General features: G+C 42.7%; 1 protein-coding gene across 1 annotated transcript in view; it reads left to right on the top strand.

The window, feature by feature from the left end:
• Positions 1-22,639, top strand: part of LOC126252171 (uncharacterized) — a 306,249-nt gene that overhangs the window by 25,070 nt on the left and 258,540 nt on the right. The window contains exon 3 of the mRNA XM_049953039.1: positions 13,265-13,409. Within this exon, the coding sequence (XP_049808996.1) occupies positions 13,265-13,409 (145 nt within the window). The remainder of the gene's footprint in view (positions 1-13,264; positions 13,410-22,639) is intronic.

Below are 22,639 nucleotides of genomic sequence, written 5' to 3'. Positions count from 1 at the left end.
TCATGTTACCAGTGGATTATTATTACGAAATTTGTTTAGCCTCCACCGACCATTGTCGACTTGGATCAAGCCTCATAATGAAATGTATAGTGGACATGCAAGTTTAATCATCTAATACAAATTATGACATCTCTTCACCAAGTCCGATAAATTTCAGCCACGTGGGCCACGGTGTTTGACACTGCATTTCCGTTAGCTTGTTGTCCACAATTCATTTCGTGAGGTTCAAGCTGTCTTGCGAGTCCAGTGCGTTAAGCGGATGAACTGTCTACGAGACAATATGCTGCAATTAGAAAGAGTCTTAAATTGTCGATGTTAGACTCCCACTTCTATTGCAGGTCTATTGACAGATTTCGTAATAACATCAGTGGGACGGTAATATAACTTAAAATAAATCGCGATAGTTGTTTCTCTGACATACCGGTATTCGCCCGCAGTATTTCATACAAACCACGGACAATGTAAATCCGAAATGTCAAACGAGAAATTGAAACAAACTCCTCTGAATGCGACTAGCGTGTTGTAAATACTACACCAGTTCAGTTGATTACTGATGCGAGGTGCGTTTGGGTATGCATTTTTTAATTAACAAAGAGTGGTATACAAGCAGGTACTGAAAGCCCGTTGTTTTGCCGTTTCTCATGCTCAAAAAATCATTACTGATTTACTGCAGTGACACAGTTACAACCAGCTGTATTGTCATCCATTTCCTCTCTTCTAACTATGTCCGTCAACTGTGAGCAACTGATCATTGAGCTGGGCGTGTAATTGCTCACTTAAAGTTACTAAAGAGATGACAGTACATCGAATATCTTCACAGCACACATGAGGACAAGATTACCATCAAACAAAGGAACAAGGAACTAAGCTCAAGCATTGTTCTGTGCACAGCCGTCCCAGCACTGCCGTAGAAATGATATATTGAAATAAACTGTGCATTTTTTAATTTAAGCTTTTAAGGCAACACCGCCATTCAAAAAGTTGAGAACGAGTTGGAAATGAATGCGTTGAGCCGTTTGAAACATTTACAGCATTAGTATTTAATATACGAGGCAATATTACACAGCTTATTATTGCATTGAGGCTCTTCAGGACGCTAAAGCAGAATGATGTTTCCGAATGTATATATTTCTGCACATTCGTTAGGAAAAAAAAAAAAAACAGGAAGTATTGACCAGCCGCCGTTATAAATGTAATATAGTCAGTCAGACAAGTCAATTGGACCACGAGCACCATAGTTTCACGGACAGAATATTTACCCAAATTAATGGATTTGTGAAATTGTTAAATTAACTGAAACAGTAAAATAGCGGTTGAAGTTTAATAACCAGCTTAGATGGAAGTCATCAGAATTTAATGACGTACGCAGAGAAGCGTGTGGTTAGTTTCGCATGGCCACTCATACACTCTCACACACACACACACACACACACACACACACACACACACACACACACAGTGCCCACTACCATAGACCCTCCCTCCATCCCCATCCCAACACCGCACTCCATTCCACTCTCTCCCTCTACGGTTCCCATGATCGAAAACTCAGCCCTAAATCGTGCAAACAAGGCCTTCACTGTCCTACAGTATGGGTTATGTGCAAAGAAATGTTTAAATGTGAGATATCAATTGGAACTCACATTGTGCATTTAGCACATATGAACAACAAATAGACGTATGAATAGGACATAAAAATGACTGTAAGTATAAAACGCAGCCGCACGGGATTAGCCGAGCGGTCTGAGGCGCGGCAGTAATGGACTGTGCGGCTGGTCCCGGCGGAGGTTCGAGTCCTCCCGCGGGCATGGATGTGTGGGTTTGTCCTTAGGATAATTTAGGTTAAGTAGTGTGTACGTTTAGCGACCTTAGCAGTTAAGTCCCATAAGACTTCACACACATTTGAACATTTTATAAAACGCAAACATCTACTTCGAAACAGAAATAGCTAGATTCAAATGAGCTAATAAGAATCACAACAAATTTCATTTCAAAGTACGTATAATTAAAAAAAATTATTTATATTTTATGTTTGGTACGCACAAATAAATTCATTTTCAAAAGACGGAATTTTTCTTATCTATATTATAAACCATAATCGATGTTTTCTATTGTGTGGTGATTCACCGGAAGCCATGGAATCAACTCCTAACAATGCTTTCTTTGGGGAAACTTCCCAAATTCCGGCGAAGATACGCAGAAAGATATTAGTAGAGACATTGTTCTTGAGTCATTCATCGATGTCCGATCATTACTCCACAATGTAAGTGATAAAATTTTCGGTGCTAACGCAAGCATCTTACAGAATAAGCACAAATAGAACAAGAAGCTACGAGGAACGTCGAAATCTCTTATTAAAAATCGTGCAAGACATCAAATTAGCTTGCTTTCGGAATCCATATGAAATCATCTGTGATCCATCCCCAGCGTCATATTTACCACAAGATTTAAGAAATGGGAAGGGCATCAGTTACTAACTATAGCAACTAACTGAATGATATTGGCTACAGAATCCTGTACTAGTGTATATACAAAGATGGTTCTAAAACAGAAGAGGAAGTGGAATATGACTTCTTCGGCCCCTCTAACGCCGCCTACAAAATTATATTACTTCATCTGAAAGTTTTATCTATACAGAGGACCTACTGCCCAAAGAAATGGAGGCCATTTACGTTTAAGCCATGTTGATACCCAAAGCATTATGCAGAAATTAAAAATTACAAAATTCGACAAACAGACATATATTGGATGTACTGAAAACATCAACGAATCAAGGATGTCCACTGGCTATGGATAAAGAACATAATGGAATTTTACACAGCGAAATATTATAGCACCTAGCACGTAATAACATTACTGAAGGAGAATTCCCTCATACTGATTACAAACCTACTATCAAGAAAGCTGCTAGAAACGTAAACGGTGTTTATGTCACCATCATAAGGATAGACACCCAGCGGCCACATAATCGATGAAATTCTTGTTCCTTGGCGCAATATTTAGGGCTCAGTAGCTCATTTGGTGAAAACGGCAACGTTATAGGATCGCTGCCTTCTCCACCTGTCTGTGTGTATGTCCGACTCAGTTTTCTCAGGAACTGGTAGACGTATCAAACTGAAATGTTTGTCGAATACTAAAGCCTACGGTTCCTTGGCGGTATAAGTAATTTGAGCTTCTAAGTCGACGCAATCGAAGATATGGCCGTCTGTGTCATATATTTTGATACTCGCAAACCCACTCGTCAAAACCTACAGATGAACTTTCTATAAATAAGCTGGGCTTGGTATTCTAGCGGCAATGCGCTTGCCTGGAAACCGAGAGGTGCGGAATCGCAACTCTGTCGGGCCATTGATTTTCCAGTCATCGGTTTAACCTAACCTTCAGTTCTCAATGATGCTGAGAGTCACCAAAAACGACAGGTGGTTCGAATTCAACCAAGAAATGTAGGTCACCTTTCCCCGTTTGGATACCTGAAGTCGGGTGGGGATCTGTATATCGCCGAGGTGGCGTCCTGTAGAAAGACTTGCAACGGACCATTAAACCACGCGAAATTCGTATTATTATCTGTACACATAACTGAATCAGTCATTTCGAAAATTCCGTACATCCATCAAAGTAAACTTTTCAGGAGGAATAAAAACCTGTTTTCATTTGAAAACGTAAGTGTAAAATGTCTTCGTTTTTATTTAGACTATAGTAGAGGATATTTAACATAACGTGACAGTAAAATTGTCAATGAATGGCCTATGTTATGGCAATCGAAGTGAATATATGGCCTTTTAAGTGTAACTGTTTTTCGGAAAAATAACATTCTACGAGTCGTTGATGCCTCGCAGCTGTGTCATGTAAATCAGTGATAAAAATTTTAAGTAATGAAGAATGTAGCATGATGCATATATTGGTATACTTTTTATTACACACTTTTTTAAGTTCAGAACAGCACAAAACGGAAAAACTATTAATCATCAAAAGTCTTCTTCATGCTCATACTGGGCGTTTGTAGGCCATTCACAAAGTTCATTGTAGTAGTCTAATTTACGTATAGTCTGGTATGTGCGTATAACCTTGTATGTATTAAATCAATTTCCTAATGTCTGCAATTTTTTCACATTGAGTGGAAGTTTTCCTTCGTAGGCAGAAGTGTTCGGTAGTTCAGGAGCGGACCCCAAAGGCTTCCGTAACAATAAATCTTCTCGCTGCAAGCCATCGATCTGATATGCTTTCAGCAAATCAGATTCATTTGGCAATATTCAAACGTCATATACTACGACAATGGTACAGTTACTTTCTGTTTGCGTGGAATTTTGGCCAGTGATTTTCTTTATAGGACAGATTTTTTTGTAATGTTTAGACACCTTGCCTCAAAATCAATGATGTTACATTGGATGAACATGGAGATTGGAGCTTATTCTCTTTATTAGTGTGTGGATTCATTCTGGAGTGTACATTCGAGCAGTATTGCAAATAAGTATCTCCGCTGCGGAAAAAGCCATATCACATGGCAGGAACGAAAGTCCTCTGATTAAAAAGTAATGAATTATATTTCCAAACCACCCAGGTGATGATGCATCTGACCACGGTGTTGCTTTAATTTTGAACTGGGCATCCATCCAAGAAGATATGCAGTTCTTTCACCTTTTTGAGAAAATTTTCCTGGAAATAAATGTTTAACAATGAGCAGGCTTCATTAGGTGCTTTACGAACCCGCATTTCAAGGTCTGAGAATAACATTGCTTTTTGATCCCTCAAGTTGGCAATCCAAAATTCAAAAATCTCCAGTCGTCTCTAATAAAACACTTCCTGCTCTGGAATATCTGGCAGTGGCATGTTCTGCATGCAGTCGACAGCAGTGCCGGCTACATACTTGTTTTCCTCGGCAAGCTTCTTAACTGCGTCAGCTTTTTTTGAAAAATTTCTTGGATTTGTTTTTATGTGCTATGAGCTGTGCTCCAGCCACTCTTTTCGCGTTGTCATTCAAATGTAAACTTTTAATTTTTTGAATGATTTCCTCACATGTCTCACATGTCGAGCACGTGTTCCAAATTCATAATAAAATTTTCCATGAAGAATTTCAAATAAAAGTTGTTGTTCACTTTAGCATCAGGACATTTTTTTAAAAATAACTCGTGCATCTGTTTGGCATCCAACTGTGCTGACAACTACTTTTTTCGTGTGTTGTACGAATAATGGGCTTCGTGTATAGGGAATGATCAATACGACTCTTAATAAGGGAATATATTTCTCTGGAGACTGAATTATGTCTTCAACCCTCCGGCTTGCCCCGCATATCAACCGATGAGCTGTCTAGCAGTAGCAGATGACCGAAACGACTAACATGTTTTCCACCTATTCCATGGAGACGTACGAAAGTACTTTTTCAAAATTGAGTTCGTCTTCCGTCACTGTTCAAGTGATAATCAAAATTAGCCCGTCGCGCAATAGGATTTGTAGTATTTGAATTCTTTTCTCTTTTTACCGGATTTGCATCAAGTAGGCCTAGCAAATAACCATACTCATTATCTTTATCAGCAAAACCATTCATATGTGTCAATATTTGCATTTGCGATTCCTCTGTAACAGTCTCAAAACACTTCCTTGGGCACTTAAAAACACCAACAGAATCAATGAGCTTGTGATCACGCAGCCCGTTTCTCAAGGTACAGCTGCATGCTAATTAAGATAGGATCTCTATCACCCAATACAGCAGCATTTTCTCACCTAAGATATACGAGGGCAGTTCAATAAGTAATGCGACACATTTTTTTTCTGAAACAGGAGTTGTTTTATTCAGCATTGAAATACACCAGGTTATTCCCCAATCTTTTAGCTACACAACACTATTTTTCAACGTAATCTCCATTCAATGCTATGGCCTTACGCCACCTTGAAATGAGGGCCTGTATGCCTGCACGGTACCATTCCACTGGTCGATGTCGGAGCCAACGTCGTACTGCATCAATAACTTCTTCATCATCCGCGTAGTGCGTCCCACGGATTGCGTCCTTCATTGGGCCAAACATATGGAAATCCGACGGTGCGAGATCGGGGCTGTAGGGTGCATGAGGAAGAACAGTCCACTGAAGTTTTGTGAGCTCCTCTCGGGTGCGAAGACTTGTGTGAGGTCTTGCGTTGTCATGAAGAAGGAGAAGTTCGTTCTGATTTTTGTGCCTACGAACACACTGAAGTCGTTTCTTCAATTTCTGAAGAGTAGCACAATACACTTCAGAGTTGATCGTTTGACCATGGGGAAGGACATCGAACAGAATAACCCCTTCAGCGTCCCAGAAGACTGTAACCATGACTTTACCGGCTGAGGGTATGGCTTTAAACTTTTTCTTGGTAGGGGAGTGGGTGTGGCGCCACTCCATTGATTGCCGTTTTGTTTCAGGTTCGAAGTGATGAACCCATGTTTCATCGCCTGTAACAATCTTTGACAAGAAATTGTCACCCTCAGCCACATGACGAGCAAGCAATTCCCCACAGATGGTTCTCCTTTGCTCTTTATGGTGTTCGGTTAGACAACGAGGGACCCAGCGGGAACAAACCTTTGAATATCCCAAGTGGTGAACAATTGTGACAGCACTACCAACAGAGATGTCAAGTTGAGCGCTGAGTTGTTTGATGGTGATCCGTCGATCATCTCGAACGAGTGTGTTCGCATGCTCCGCCATTGCAGGAGTCACAGCTGTGCACGGCCGGCCCGCACGCGGGAGATCAGACAGTCTTGCTTGACCTTGCGGCGATGATGACACACGCTTTGCCCAACGACTCACCGTGCTTTTTTGTCCACTGCCAGATCACCGTAGACATTCTGCAAGCGCCTTTGAATATCTGAGATGCCCTGGTTTTCCGCCAAAAGAAACTCGATCACTGCCCATTGTTTGCAACGCACATCCGTTACAGACGCCATTTTAACAGCTCCGTACAGCGCTGCCACCTGTCGGAAGTCAATGAAACTATACGAGACGAAGCGGGACTGTTTGAAAATATTCCACAAGAAATTTCCGTTTTTTTCAACGAAAATTTGCCGAGAAAAAAATGTGTTGCATTACTTATTGAACTGCCCTCGTATATTGTGTTCTAGACTCAACATCAGTAACTACACGTTTTGCGTGCTAGTACGATTTTTCCACAGTAGCTCACATGCTGTTTCCCTTTTGCTCTTTTTATTCTCCTAAACTACCATTTTTCTTTCTCTTTACTCCCTCACAGTCACTGACACTGTCACTTTCACTCATTTTAAACAGAAGTATAACAGACACATAGCCCTACGAGGAAGCACTGTTGGTTGTCTAAGCAACCATTCAGCCGGCGCGTATCGCTTACAGTAGTCAGCACATGAACTGACAGCTGGCGACTCTGAAAATGTCATGTCGTAGGATATATGGCTCTTTCCTGCGGAACGTGAAATACAACTCTTAATATCACCCGCGTAGGAGTGAGTGGGATATGGCCTTTTTACAGGGAATGCGTGTTTCTTCGAATATATCCAGATTTTGATATAAAAAGAAAATATGTTTGGGATGAACATATGGCGTTTTCAAAATGGCTGATTCAATTAAATTTGTGCTGAACCCGAATAGCTCCAGGTTTTTCAATTACGTACAGCTATATGCATATGCAGACTCACACTATCTTGAATGAGATATTCCATGTGAAAACATTGTATTTGGAAATTTGTGGTAAGTTCCTATGGAACCAAACTGCTCAGGACATCGGTCACTTGGCTTACACACTATTTAATCTAACTTAAACGAACTAACGCTGAGGACAACATGCACACCCATGCCCGAGGGAGGACTCAGACCTCCGACGAGGGGAGCCGCGCGAACCGTAGCAAGGCGCCCGGGACCACGTGGCCACCCCGCGCGCTGAAAACATTGCAAGAACAGACTTGTAGGTAATGTGATTGCATCAGCATATTGGTTATCTCCAAAGCTAAGCTTACTCTTTCTCTTTAATTTAACTCAAAGATTTTGTATTAACTCTGTACTGTTACTGCTGGCTGTATGCTCAATGACGCCTAAACTCAAAATAAGTAAAAATAAAAATAATATTTACAATGATGCTCAGTCATGCACACTTAATCTTAAACAAAATTATTATTTGTGGTATTCCAACACTGCCTTCTCAAAAGGATCAGCAACTACATTGAATGTTATATCATTATTTCCTCTCTCAATTGCACTGACAATTCGGGTTAACGGGGACAAGTTTCGCACATTTCCGTTCATCATCGAATCTCTACCTACACTACTTACGTCAAAAGTACATAATTAGTAACAGTGAAAGATTACAAATATTAGACTAGAGAAACATTTCTATGATACGCTGTACGTTCAAGCCGAAATAGTTCATTACAATGGTTATAACCTACCTGATTGGTTTTGAAATGATTAATGACGCAACATTTATACATGTGTTCAACTTCGAGAATTCTGTGACCTTAGTGTAACTGTGTACTGTGCACTGAGACATCCATTAGCGGAATGTGGGAGAAGTATTTGACAGGTGTCGTTTGTGTTTATTATGTATTCTTGCGCGCTGCGTCGTAGCACATTATTATCATTGTTCCGCTAATTTCCATCAGAGCCGTCTTTTGGTGTAACACTCGATATTTCAAAACAACATCTACACATGAATTTCATGTAGCTCCCATGACAGTTTCACATAGTATTCCGCACTGTATCCAATAAATTCTTAAATTCTGGTGTGCCAATTTGTAGCGATGTTCACCTGTTTTGGATGGCTATCTACCTTAGCACAGGCTGCAAAGCACTGTACACTGCTACTGTTATTAATATTCTGCGATCCTTTGTTGCCTTCACTGTGTATTTCTTTTTCTTAACTTCGCGAGTCAAGTGTGCTTTCGTATCCGGGCAACGTCCTACAATCAATGCTCTCTGCTAACGAAGCCAAGCAAGTTTGGCGGCAAGAGGAAGCTTTCAGCGCCGGTCGAGTACCACCGGTTTGTATCGATTCAGCCAAGACACATCAGCCACTGCACAGAATGTGCAATAGTACCTTCGATTTGGGGATTCGGAAAACTTTTTTACTTAAAGACAAATGTGGCAACATGTATAGAATGTAAACAGTTCACTTTTTAGTAGATTACAGTACAATTTTCAGTTAGCACGGAAAGTATTACAGATCATTCCAGAGGTAATTTTAGTCTAGATACTGATAAGAAATATCTTTATACAGTTTTACCATCATCAAGTAGAGACGTTTCGATCAATCGGACCATGACCACAGATAAGTAGGCATGTCAAGGGAGGATCTTCCAGCTCAGCATCTGTAGCTAAATTTGGTCTTTCAATACATTCTTCTATCACTATATCAGTTTTCCTGAGAATTACTCTAGCTTCAGTATTATTAAATATTTCTATTGCTGTGCTAATCAATATGAACTGTATCTTGCGGCTCAGGTTGATGATCTCAATGGTGAACACAGTTGTAGCTTTGAATATTGTTTTATTAAACGACGAATTTATATTATCTCGACTTAAATATAAATAAAAAACTAATAAGGATATTTGACAAGATGTAAACTTTTTCCCAGACTTACATGGCCAGAAATAAGGAAAACTGCAACAAATGCATCCTTGAAGATAAATGCAGATGGTAAGCAAGCCTCCAGGTTGTGTTGTTGTATTTGACGAACAGCAGCCGTACAATGATCTCAGCACGCTGCAAGTGAATGTCGGGGTCAGAAGAGTGCTCTGTGTAGCTGCGAGTGTGTGATGTCGGAGTTAAGTGACTTCTAACCTGCGAAAATTGTTGGTAGTCCGTAGAGAAGGTGAGCGAAGTGTTTGTTGTTTCAAGATATGTATCTTCCGCATACAGGGACAGCGAAAGAACGTCGTCTGCTAAGTCACAACGCAGACGAATTTGTGTGTTGAGTGATCGTGACAGACACCCATTTAAGAAGATTGTGATGAAAAATAGAAGACGACAGCTGTAAAAGTCTACGACTGAAAGTCACTCTCGCGCTCCCGATCGGCACCAGAACTGCACGAAGGGAGCTCCGCCAGCAGAGGATTTCAGGACGAGCGAGAATTCTAAAACTAGATATCAGTGGTGCAAATGTCCGTAAGAGGAAAGTGCGGTACCGAAGACATGAAACATGTACTGTGTAGCGTTGGAAGAAACTCATTTGTTCGGATCAGTTTGTTGTTTCTAAGCTCTGGTCGAGTTTACGTCCGAAGAGTGAAACTTGGCGCGGTTTCAGCGATGATTTGAGCAGCCACGTCGTGGTATTGCATGGGCCCCATAGTTATTCTACAAGGTTGCGTTACTGCGAAGGATTGTTGTGACCATTTTGGCTAGTCAGGTCCATCCCATGGTACAGTGTTCGTTTTTGGGAGCTCCATGTTGAATCGGCACATCTCGCCTGCCCACCAGTCACGAGATTTCAGTGTTATTGAGCCTTTGTGATTCACGTTGGAGACGAGTCTGCGTGATTGTTAACCTCCACATAGTTATCTCAACCTAAGAGTATTTTACAGGAAGAATGGAGCAGGATTCCCTTGAAATTTATAAAATACATGTATTCATCCACTCCGAGATGATTGGAATCTGTTTTGAATGACACTGGTTTTCCAGTACCATATTACGCATACTAATGTGTTATTTTGTGCGGTGTTTCCGTATTTTGACCTCCCCTTTCCTTTTATGCGGTATGAAATCAACGCTTAAAGCTGTATAACATTATAGAAATCTTTCAACTGGGCGAAAGTAATCTTAACCCTTAACTCACGGAATGAGGTCTCTGGGATCCCTACGCTCAAACCGAGATTTAAAGCACAAGTTTTTAATGCAGGTGACATAACATTTGACGTCAGACATTTCTTTTTAAACATCATGAATATGCGAGGGTTGTTGGGAAAGTAAGGAACGATCGGTAGCGAAATGGAAACCACAGTGAAAATCAAAAGTGTATTCTTCGCACATTGAGCTACACCTTCCAGGTACTTCTCTACTTAGTCACCGCTCCGACTTAGAAATTTGTCGGAGCGCTGTACAAGATTTCGAAGGCAGCCGCCTGTGCTTTCTGATAATTCTCTACACTGGTCTATAGCACGCAGCCTGCACCCAAGTGTTGTCTTCGTACCCAGCGTTTCATGTGAACAGAGATGATACTCAGGACGAGCCAATTAAGGCTGTGTTGTGGGTGATCGAACACTTCCCATCAAAAAGACTGCAGGAGCGTCTTCACTGCCCCTGCAGAGTGCGGCTGAGAATTGCCATGAAGAAGGAAGTGCGTGGCGGTTGTGTTAGGTGGGTTGCATTCACTAAGGCGAAGCGTCCCAGCGAGCCCTCCTACTTGAGGGAGACATCGTTGTTGTAGGCACCTTTCCTCGCTCACAGTGCGCTCGCAACTGAAAAACGCGTCTTGAAGCGATTGATGGGCATTCTAGAGAGACTGCGCAAAACGTCTTTGAAAAGCCTCGTTGGATTTTCACACTGGTTTCCAATTCGCGGCCGATCGTTCCTCACTTTCCAAAAAATGGCTCTGAGCACTATGGGACTCAACTTCTGAGGTCATTAGTCCCCTAGAACTTAGAACTAGTTAAACCTAACTAACCTAAGGACATCACAAACATCCATGCCCGAGGCAGGATTCGAACCTGCGACCGTAGCGGTCTTGCGGTTCCAGACTGCAGCGCCTTTAACCGCAAGGCCACTTCGGCCGGCCCTCACTTTCCAAATAGCCCTCGTATATAAGGGGCAGCCAAATGAAAACCGAATACCCACCCCAATGGGAATATGGAATGGTACCATTGGAAAGTAATCGCCACACATATTAGGACGTCCATTCCACTGGGACGCGAAACGATCAATCCTTGTCCCATGGAACGCGGTCGGGTGCTGATTGATCCACAACCGCATCCACTCTTGCACTTCCTCGTCCGACTGTAACTGACGTCCATGCATGTCTTTTTTAGTTCCCCAAAGATGTGAAAAACACACACTGAAAGATCCTTCCTGTACGGAGGGCGGCAGCATGGTCTCCAGAAACATGTGGCCACTGACACCGGAGATTTGCGGACGCGTAAGTTGCGTAACAAAATGCAGCGCGGTAGCGGCCGCTAGTACTGTTGTTTAAGGTACAAATAGTTGCCTTAAGTGGTCGTTCGCGCCTGATTGATAACGGATACGTAAGTGTACTCTGCCTAAGTGACATGAGAAGTCACTCCCGCGTGATTAATACAGATACACACGTCTGCGCTGATCCAGCGTTAATGATTATTTTGTACAGATTTGAAAGTAACGTTGTCATCCGGGCTGAGGACGGGTCCAAAAAAATGTTCAAACGTGTGTGAAATCTTATAGGACTTAACTGCTAAGATCATCAGTCCCTAAGCTTACACACTACTTAACCTAAATTATCGTAAGGACGAACACACACTCCCATGCCCGAGAGAGGACTCGAACCTCCGCCGGGACCAGCCGCACAGTCCATGACTGCAGAGGACGGGTCCCAGTCACAGTTGAGTGTGGTAACCAGTGGCATCTATTAATATTCTAGTTAGCGAAATTTTCTGTTTCTTATTTATGTTGCATCACAAACTTACACACGTATTTAAAACAAATAAAAACTAGGCAGTTCTCTATCGTGAGGGCCAACAATTAGTACAATGGCCTCTGCAGTTTCTTTTTACACATCGTGGATATGTAAGGGGTAGTCAAATGAAAACCGAACCATGGAATGGTTCCATTCAAATGACCGCACGCTTTAGGGCATTTCTCCCGTTGGAAGACGATACGATCAGTTCCTGTTTCCTAGTACGCGGTCGGCTGCTGAAAGTTCCACAACTGCATCCACACGTGCCCTTCCTTGTCCGACTTAAACCGACATCCATGCATGTCTTTCTTCAAATGTTCAAATGTGTGTGAATTCCTAAGGGAACAAACTGCTTAGGTCATCGATCCCAAGACTTACACACTACTTAAACTAACTTAAACTATCTTATAGTAAGAACAATCACACACCTCATTCTGGTGCTGAATTTACCGGCTGTCTTTACGTTCCAACTGCCAAAAAACAGTGTTACCTACTCGTAAAAAGTTTAATTAATTGTGCCACCCTCGTTTCAGTTCAGATGTTAATCAGTTTGTGTTGAGCGACTTCGAAACAGTCAATGCGTTCATCTCAGGGATGTGCTAAAAAGGTACTCGGTCATGCACCGTGTTGTGGCTTGTGGACTACGTACGTAGTTGCCTATTTTACTGAGCACATTTCTTCTACTTGTTTGTGCAGATGACATCGTGGGCGGTGGTGCCGCCAGAGGTGACCAACGTGAAGAACGACCCGCGCGTGATGCAGGAGTGCTGCTACAACATCCGCGTGGAGTCCCAGCCGTATGACGGCCGGCGCGCCGCCGAAGTCAACTACACCATCCCCGGTAAGTCTCAATCTGCTCCAGCAACAGACGTGCCCACGGAGCCGCGAACTACCCCAGTCTTCACTCCCTACTGCCGGCTTCTGTCCACGTTACATCTCTACAGTACCTCGAGTCGCAGCTAGCAAACGACTGTGATGAGGTGTTCATGACGGAAGTACGCACTGCAAGGCCGCAGTACTGGGGAAAGCGTTCACAGACACTATTTCTTCGGGGAGGGGAGGAGAATTGATTGTACAATGTTTCCAATGACCAGTTTTAACGTCAGTGTTTTCGGGTCAGTCACAACTGAGTCCACGTTGTCTCATGGATTGAGGCATGTGCCACAGGCGATCTGTCCTTCGGATAGTGAGCTTCAGTCAATGACACCTTGGTGTTATTACTTACAAGGGAACCTCCCCATCGCACCCCCCCTCAGATTTAGTTATAATTTGGCACAGTGGATAGGCCTTGAGAAACTGAACACAGATAAATCGAGAAAACAGGAAGAACTTGTGTGGAACTATGAAAAAATAAGCAAAATATACTAACTGAGTAGTCCATGGGCAATATAGGCAACATCAAGGGTGATATGAGCACAGGCGCGCCGTGGTCCCGTGGTTAGCGTGAACAGCTGCGGAGCGAGAGGTTCTTGGTTCAAGTCTTCCCTCGACTGAAAATTTTACTTTCGCAAAGTTATGATCTGTCCGTTCGTTCATTGACGTCTCTGTTCACTCTAATAAGTTTAGTGTCTCTGTGTTTTGCGACCGCACCGCAAAACCGTGCGATTAGTAGACGAAAGGACGTGCCTCTCCAATAGGAACCGAAAACATTTGATCGCAAGGTCATAGGTCAACCGATTCCTCCACAGGAAAACACGTCTGATATATTCTACACGACACTGGTGACGGCATGTGCGTCACATGACAGGAATATGTTGTCGACCCACCTAACTTGCACACTTGGCGAATAGGTAAAAAAATTCTTCTACCTTGCCCGATTTAGGTTTTCTTGTGGATGTGATAATCACTTCCAAAAAATTGATGAAAACATAAGAGTGTGTCACATAAACTTCAACAAATGAATGCAACAGTTTCACAGTCGCACAGTTTTCTCTGTGCTCTGACAAAACATATGTTTTTAAGGTTTTCAAATTTTTCCGTGTGTAGACCTTCAAATCCTGCATATGTCCAAGCAAATCTGAACATGTCCTGGAATTTTGCACAACGAAGTTGATTATGTGTGAGCGCCTGAACTCTGATAATTGTCTGAAAATAAAAAATTTTCACCCGAGGCAAGACTTGAACCAAGGACCTCTCGTTCCGCAGCTGCTGACGCTAACCACGCGACCACGACGCTCTCGCGCTCAGATCGTCCTTGATGTTGCCTATCTTTCCTATAGACTGCTTAGTTTGTATATTTTGCTTATTTTTTCATAGTTCCACACAATTTCTTCCTGTTTTCTCGATTGATCTGTGTTCAGTTTTTCAAGGCCTATCGACTGTGCCAACTTATAACTGAATCTGAGGGGGGTGCGATGGGGAGGTTCCCTTGTTAGCAAGCTAGTTGTTTACTCATCACAAACCACATTACAACGGTGTTCGACGTGTCAGTTTAATCCAGTGATGCCTGGAACATATATAGATAGATTCAGCTGCCCCTACCTATATCGTTTTATGCAAACCAGCAATGTTACATCTCGCTTTCAAACACCACGCGTGAGGTTTCCATAGTCTCTCGCTGGCTTAGACTATTAGCCGTACAGAAACATTGAAGAGGACCTTTTTATAAGTAATTTAATGAAGTTAAATTTTGTACCAGGGTACGTTGTTGATAGAAGCCCTAGTTTTTTTTATTATTCAAGAACATGTATATTTCGCACGACAATAGTGAAGTAATAGTCACAATAGATAAAACGTTTCTTTAAAAAAAGATGTTACATTACCGGTTACCAACGAACTACGCCGTCATTTTCAAATGTAAAATATTGGAGAATATATAATGGGAATCATTAAAAACTCCTTACCCAGCTAGGTAGTATGTACTGTGACTATGGCTCCATTATTTTAGTGTCAAACAAACATTTAACTTATAATATAGTCTCACTCTTTTAAGATAGTTATGACGGAATATAGAATCATAATGCCTACCTGGGCAAAAGGAGTTGTTAATGATTCCCATTATACGAGGTATATTCTCCAACTGATGTTTTACATTTGAAGATGATATTTGTGATTGCATGAATTATTTCCCACATTTGACCATTTTTGGTGTTCATTGACTGGCGTTATTATACCACCGGCGTAGTCGAGCACTTGCAGATTGTAAAATTGGCTTCTGTGTGGATTTGATCTAACAATTTCGTGAATTTTTCGTACAATAAACAATGACACCTTAGTATTCGTCATGCTTTCTGATTACGAAACCACTGTACTAGTAACGTTGAAGTTTTTTACCAAATTTTCAGCGTAATTAGCTTCAGTGTAACGTTTACAAAAGTCGATTTTCTTTCATTACACTCGTGGGCACGTTTAAAATACAAATTGTTAACGAAATAATGGATTATGCTGGTGGCATAATAGCCCAGTCAATATTGACCGTAAAAGGTCGAATAGGCTTATCTGAAATACTTCGTGTCGCCGTAAATTTTTGCACAGTGGTAGGTGGAGTGTCACTAACAACATACTAGATACCTTGATTGGTGAGGGATCAGGGGTGGAAGTGCGATTGAAGATCACTTTTGTATGTTTGTCTAGAATAACTCGAAAACTACGCCCTACAGCGAAAACGTATCCCAGAACAAAATTTAACTACATTCAGTTGCCTACAAAAATGTCTTGTTCATATTTTCTGTAGGATTTACAGTTTGCTCGTGGCGTCCGAGGGAATATAAAAACCTCGCGCCTGGGTTTTCAAGGTGACATAAGATTGCGGGTTTCATAATACGGTATCGGTAGGAGCAGCTGTCATCCTGTATATTCGGGCTCCACAGCTTCAGTTATCCAAAGAAACGTCATCACTTCAAAGGCTGATCGCACAAACACTTTTATTTACTTTTGTACTGCCTATAGGTTTCATCGTTGTTGTCACTGTCATGTGCAAGTGCATTGTAGCGTCGTTCTAATAAGTGTGGGAGAAAATTTAGTTAAAGACGGTATGACTGCAGGGACTCGCGGTGATTGCACTCAATAAAATAATATGAGGCTTCCAGTCCCGCCAAGTAGTTGTAGATTTATGAGCCATAAAAGTATAACCACTGTCCATCGTGGTACTGAATGCTGGCTGGTGGCGTTGTGGGAACGATACGTGGTAAGGAAAGCGTAAAAGTCAATCCGGAATCATCATAGGGGGGAAGGAGGCGAAAACATAGAAATCCACCGACATAAGACACATTGACAAAGGGCAGACTCCGTGTTCCCGGGTTCGATTCCCGGCGGGGTCAGGGATTTTCTCTGCCTCGTGATGACTGGGTGTTGTGTGATGTCCTTAGGTTAGTTAGGTTTAAGTAGTTCTAAGTTCTAGGGGACTGATGACCATAGATGTTAAGTCCCATAGTGCTCAGAGCCATTTGAACCAAAGGGCAGACTGCCAGGTCCTGCGCCTTGGTACGAGCATCTCGCAACCTTATGAAGTAACAAGAAGGAGCTATGCGCTTTGAATCCTGTCAGCGGCGTACTTCCAGTGTAACGCAGTCATTTTCATTGGACAACGATCTATTATAATGCCCAACGATCGAAGGCGGGTGAGCACCACAGCCCATAGAATCTCAACCGCGTCAAAACCAGGCAGAATGATTAACCGAAAGTTCCGGTCGTTAATCTGTGCTCCTGCAAGACGGCAAAATGCCTCGAAAAAGTCTTTGAGCTTTGATTTATCGCCATAAGTTCAAAGAAGTACAATAACATCATCGGTATAAGCGAGAAGGATGAACCTTTCTCCCAATAATGGCTCGAGCAGCTATGGGCCCGCAGTAACGGTTTCAGAAACAGCACGAATAACGGCACAGAAGGGGACTTCATGCAGAACACCTTGACACACCTTGGGAGAGAGACGACTACTCACTTCAATACAGGCTTGAAAGCTAATAGTGAGAGAGGTTTCATCCGTCGTGCGGCATCAGTAAAACCAACAGCCGTCAGCACTTGCTGCAGAAAATCATGGCTGTATCGGTCAAACACAAGATTAAATTCATCAAAAAGTGAAGCTGGCAGGGACTGCATCAGTTAATAAGAGCTGGCCAGATAATGAATCAGATAAATAAAAACGGTCCCGTCGACTACTAGAAGTAACTATAAAATACTGGAAAAGGCACTAATGTGGGATACCTGCAGATCGAAGCATCCTGCAGACTTAGCGACGCCATCATATCATTAAGTAAGTTTCCTTTGATTTACGTCTATGGTCACAAATTTCTTGTTAACAGATTACCGGTTTCGGTCTTTAATGACCATCACCATGCCTGCAGCAAAAATGGGGAAAACATAAATACACTCGCATATTGTCTACAACTTAAAAACAATACATAGACCATAATGAAAAGTAGTACTGACAATATATACATTTGTGTGCTTGAAGTACGAAGAGGCATACCTGTATCATAAAAACAAAGTCCAAATGTATTGCAGCCATAGTGGCATCGTCAAATGTTAAATGCGGAATCAGCACGAGCATCTTCAAATACATACAAATAACATCATAAGCACGAGTCATGTTGTCAGTAGCACTACTGTTTAAAACAAATTGCCGTACAGTAGCCACAAGAAGTTTGTGTTGTAAGTTCGCCAGATGTCGCTTATGTCAATAATGTAATAATACAACAGTTGAAGTCTGTAATGAGCTTATAACGTATAAAAGGCATTTCAGTAATAAAAAGCAACAAAAAGAAGAACACGACAAAACTAGGATTGATAAAAAGAGGGCCATCAGAATGTCTCTCGGGTTTTAACGAGGTAAATAAATGGTACCTTTCCTATAAACGCGCGATCTGTAATATTTGCTACCAGATCCAGATATAGCATAAAGAAAAATTAAGGCGAGACCATAAAAATAACACCCAGTATCCCTACCGTTGTCCAGCGTTGACCAGCGTTCCCAAGTCCCTATAAAACACTGCCACGCCAGTAGAACTTTCTGTCGCAACATTAAAAGACATCTAATATCTAGTAAGACAAAACACGTCAAATAGCACATCTTGAGAATACAAATCAGCTTGGGAATCATAAATAAACTGTCGTAACGCAGCAAGCCGTAACGGACAGCTTATCCTGTTAACATTTAGGGAAAGAAACAGATGCACCTGCATTAGTTAACACATGTAAAGATATGGAAGTAGAACTAGAAAAAAAAATATTCATCACGTCCCACTGTCCACAGAACCGGTATATTTGGAGCCTCTCCATTCGAAGGTGCAGATTCCATGCTCTGTTCTTCTCGTCGCGACGCAGCGCACTCAGGCTGCAAATGTTGTTTCACACCACTCCGCGACAACATAACTTCTTAACGCGGATATGCAGGAGCCTCATCAAGGTCTGCTGCTGGGATGTAAGTGTCCCCATTCCACTCAACAGAAAGTGAGGAACACCACCAGGAGCGATAAACATTATCATCATCATCATTATATAAAGAAGAGACAGACAAAGCAGCGTCTGAAGCTGGCTACATCATCTGACTACTAGAAGAGATTCCGCAGTAACGTGTTGCTCCATCATATGAGATTGAGGAAGGGGCCGCATTTCATTCGAACTCTTTATGGGCAGAAAAGCAGACAATGACTCCGTCAAATCATCCTGACCCACAGGTGGAGGAAAGATGCAACATTCATTTCAACGTCAACAGAAACAGTCTCGTCATCCCTGCCTACATCTACATCTACATTTATACTCCGCAAGCCACCCTACGGTGTGTGGCGGAGGGCACTTTACGTGCCACTGTCATTACCTCCCTTTCCTGTTCCAGTCGCGTATGGTTCGCGGGAAGAACGACTGTCTGAAAGCCTCCGTGCGTGCTATAATCTCTCTAATTTTACATTCGTGATCTCCTCGGGAGGTATAAGTAGGGGGAAGCAATACATTCGATACCTCATCTAGAAACGCACCCTCTCGAAACCTGGCGATCAAGCTACACCGCGATGCAGAGCGCCTCTCTTGCAGAGTCTGCCACTTGAGTTCGTTAAACATCTCCGTAACGCTATCACGGTTACCAACTAACCCTGTGACGAAACGCGCCGCTCTTCTTTGAATCTTCTCTATCTCCTCCGTCAATCCGATCTGGTACGGATCCCACACTGATGAGCAATACTCAAGTATAGGTCGAACGAGTGTTTTGTAAGCCACCTCCTTTGTTGATGGACTACATTTTCTATGGACTCTCCCAATGAATCTCAACCTGGTACCCGCCTTACCAACAATTAATTTTGTATGATCATTCCACTTCAAATCGTTCCGCACGCATACTCCCAGATATTTTACAGAAGTAACTGCTACCAGTGTTTGTTCCGTTATCATATAATCATACAATAAAGGATCCTTCTTTCTATTTCTTCGCAATACATTACATTTGTCTATGTTAAGGGCTCAGTTGCCACTCCTTGCACCAAGTGCCTATCCGCTGCAGATCTTCCTGCATTTCGCTACAATTTTCTAATGCTGCAACTTCTCTGTATACTACAGCATCATCCGCGAAAAGCTGCATGGAACTTCCGACACTATCTACTAGGTCATTTATATATATTGTGAAAAGCACTGGTCCCATAACACTCCCCTGTGGCACGCCAGAAGTTACTTTAACGTCTGTAGACGTCTCTCCATTGAGAACAACATGCTGTGTTCTGTTTGCTAAAAACTCTTCAATCCAGCCACACAGCTGGTCTGATATTCCGTAGGCTCTTACTTTGTTTATCAGGCGACAGTGCGGAACTGTATCGAACGCCTTCCGGAAGTCAAGAAAAATAGCATCTACCTGGGAGCCTGTATCTAATATTTTCTGGGTCTCATGAACAAATAAAGCGAGTTGGGTCTCACACGATCGCTGTTTCCGGAATCCATGTTGATTCCTACAGAGTAGATTCTGGGTTTCCAAAAACGACATGATACTCGAGCAAAAAACATGTTCTAAAATTCTACAACAGATCGACGTCAGAGATATAGGCCGAAATAGGAACAGTAATTATCGTCGGTGTTCATAGCATCACCACTGGGAGAAGTACCCTGCCCTCACCACCTCCTCGGAGAGGTGAGGTTGCGGAGGGGTGACTTCAAAATCTTCACCACCCAGACTCCACCGGAGTTTAAATTGAGCTACCGGTGCCACATCTGAATGTGACGGCAACGGTTGAAAGTCGATCGGAGTGGTGGTGGTGGTGGGGGGACGGGGGGACGGGGGGGGGGGGCAAATGTCTCCCCAATGTCTTCTACAGCTGGAGAAGTACTGACAGCAGGTTGCGAAGATACTAACTCACCTAATGTCAATGGACAAGGTTTTCATTATCACGCAGAGGACAACTCGATCAGAGATGGCCACTTTCATTATAAAAGAAGTAGGTTCCTTCTTGTTCTGCATACGTAACATGAGTCCGGTAACCACAAACATTCCGGGATGAAGGAATATTCTTTCGAACATACATTTCTACGGTTCGGATACCACTGTGACATTGCAAGCGGCGGTGAGCAGACCAGCGTTCCCGCTTGATATGCCGAACGATGCCATAAGGAAGCAACGCCGTCGTAAGAAGTGAATCGTCCACTTCGGGTGTAAGATTATAAACTCCAACCGAAATGTACTCGGTCGCTGCATTTACAACAAGGAACCATTACACTGTGTAAACACCACCCGAGAAATAACCCGAGAGAGAACCCAGTCTACTTGCAAGGGATCGTGAAACTTCACAAAAAATTGCGTACAGATCCGAATCAAAATAAGCAGTATCTGTCTGTTCAGATGTAACTCCAATCGTATCTACCCATTAACCGTGAATTTCTAGAGAGTCCTGATACATATGAAGTGTACTCGTGTCAAAACTGAAACTTGCTGTACCCCGACGAGGAATATTCTTGGGAGATTCGACGGACATCAGAGCGCCGGCAGAGAATGCCGATGTCAGAAGACAAACAACAGCGAACCCCCCTAGCCAAGAGCGATGTGACATCGACCGATGCACACAGGAGACAGAGTAAACTGAAGTTCGACACACGCAGGGCTGCCACATGGGCGCACAGTGAGGGTATACTAACCCGCAGACCACAGGTACATACTACGTTGCTATACTGTGTTCCAAATGTGGAGCACCAGGCTATGACCATGTGTTTAGTCAGTGTAGGTTGTCGGTCTTTTGGGCGAGGCAGGCCGGTGTGGCCGTGCGGTTCTAGGCGCTTCAGTCTGGACCCGCGTGACCGCTCCGGTCGCAGGTTCGAATCCTGCCTCGGGCATGGATGTGTGTGATGTCCTTAGGTTAGTTAGGTTTAAGTAGTTCTAAGTTCTAGGGGACTGATGAGCACAGATGTTAAGTCCCATAGTGCTCAGAGCCATTTGAAACTTTTTTATTTTTTATTTTATTTTATTTATTTATTTATTTATTTTTTTTTTTTGCGCGCCTCAGACCCTGTCAAGCGCTAATTGGCTAATGTGAGATTGCTGCCTTCTTGCTTATACGGCTGTGCTACCGGCTGTATGGTTTCGTACCGCATCTGCCGCTTTTGCTTTGTCTTGCTATGGCCCGATTCCACGCTGTGTTCAGCTGGAAATAGCCATTTTTATTGACGGTGATGTCACATATTATCATTTCTATCTTTTCTATCTCTGTACATATCAGGTAATGTCGTGACTGACTCGTCATCGTCCATCGCTAACCGATAAGGGTAGAAATTTGGAGAAGGTGTGGATCTTATACTGTATGCGTCAGTTAAGAAGGGATTTTCGAAATTCCACCCTTGAAGGGTGAAATAGGAGATCAAGAGCTTTTTCAAAACTGTCGCTACAAAGGCTATTTTGAAGCTAGACCTATGAAAATTGGAATTCGGTTTCACTGTCAGAAATAAAGAAATAGCTATTTCGACATTTTTATAAATTCAGCCTTGTAGGGGTGAAATAGTGGGTTCGAGGCAGGATTCTAACCTGCGACCGTAGCGGTCGCGCGGTTCAAACTGTGTAGTCCCTAGAACCGTTTGGCCACTCCGGCCGGCTCCGATCAATGGTGTGGCATGACAATGAATATTGCTGGGAGTCCATTGCTTGTTCTGTGATGGCAGGCGCAGATGTAA

Source organism: Schistocerca nitens, chromosome 4, assembly GCF_023898315.1.
Source record: "Schistocerca nitens isolate TAMUIC-IGC-003100 chromosome 4, iqSchNite1.1, whole genome shotgun sequence".
Taxonomy (NCBI): domain Eukaryota; kingdom Metazoa; phylum Arthropoda; class Insecta; order Orthoptera; family Acrididae; genus Schistocerca; species Schistocerca nitens.
This window is presented reverse-complemented; position numbering and strand designations above follow the sequence as displayed.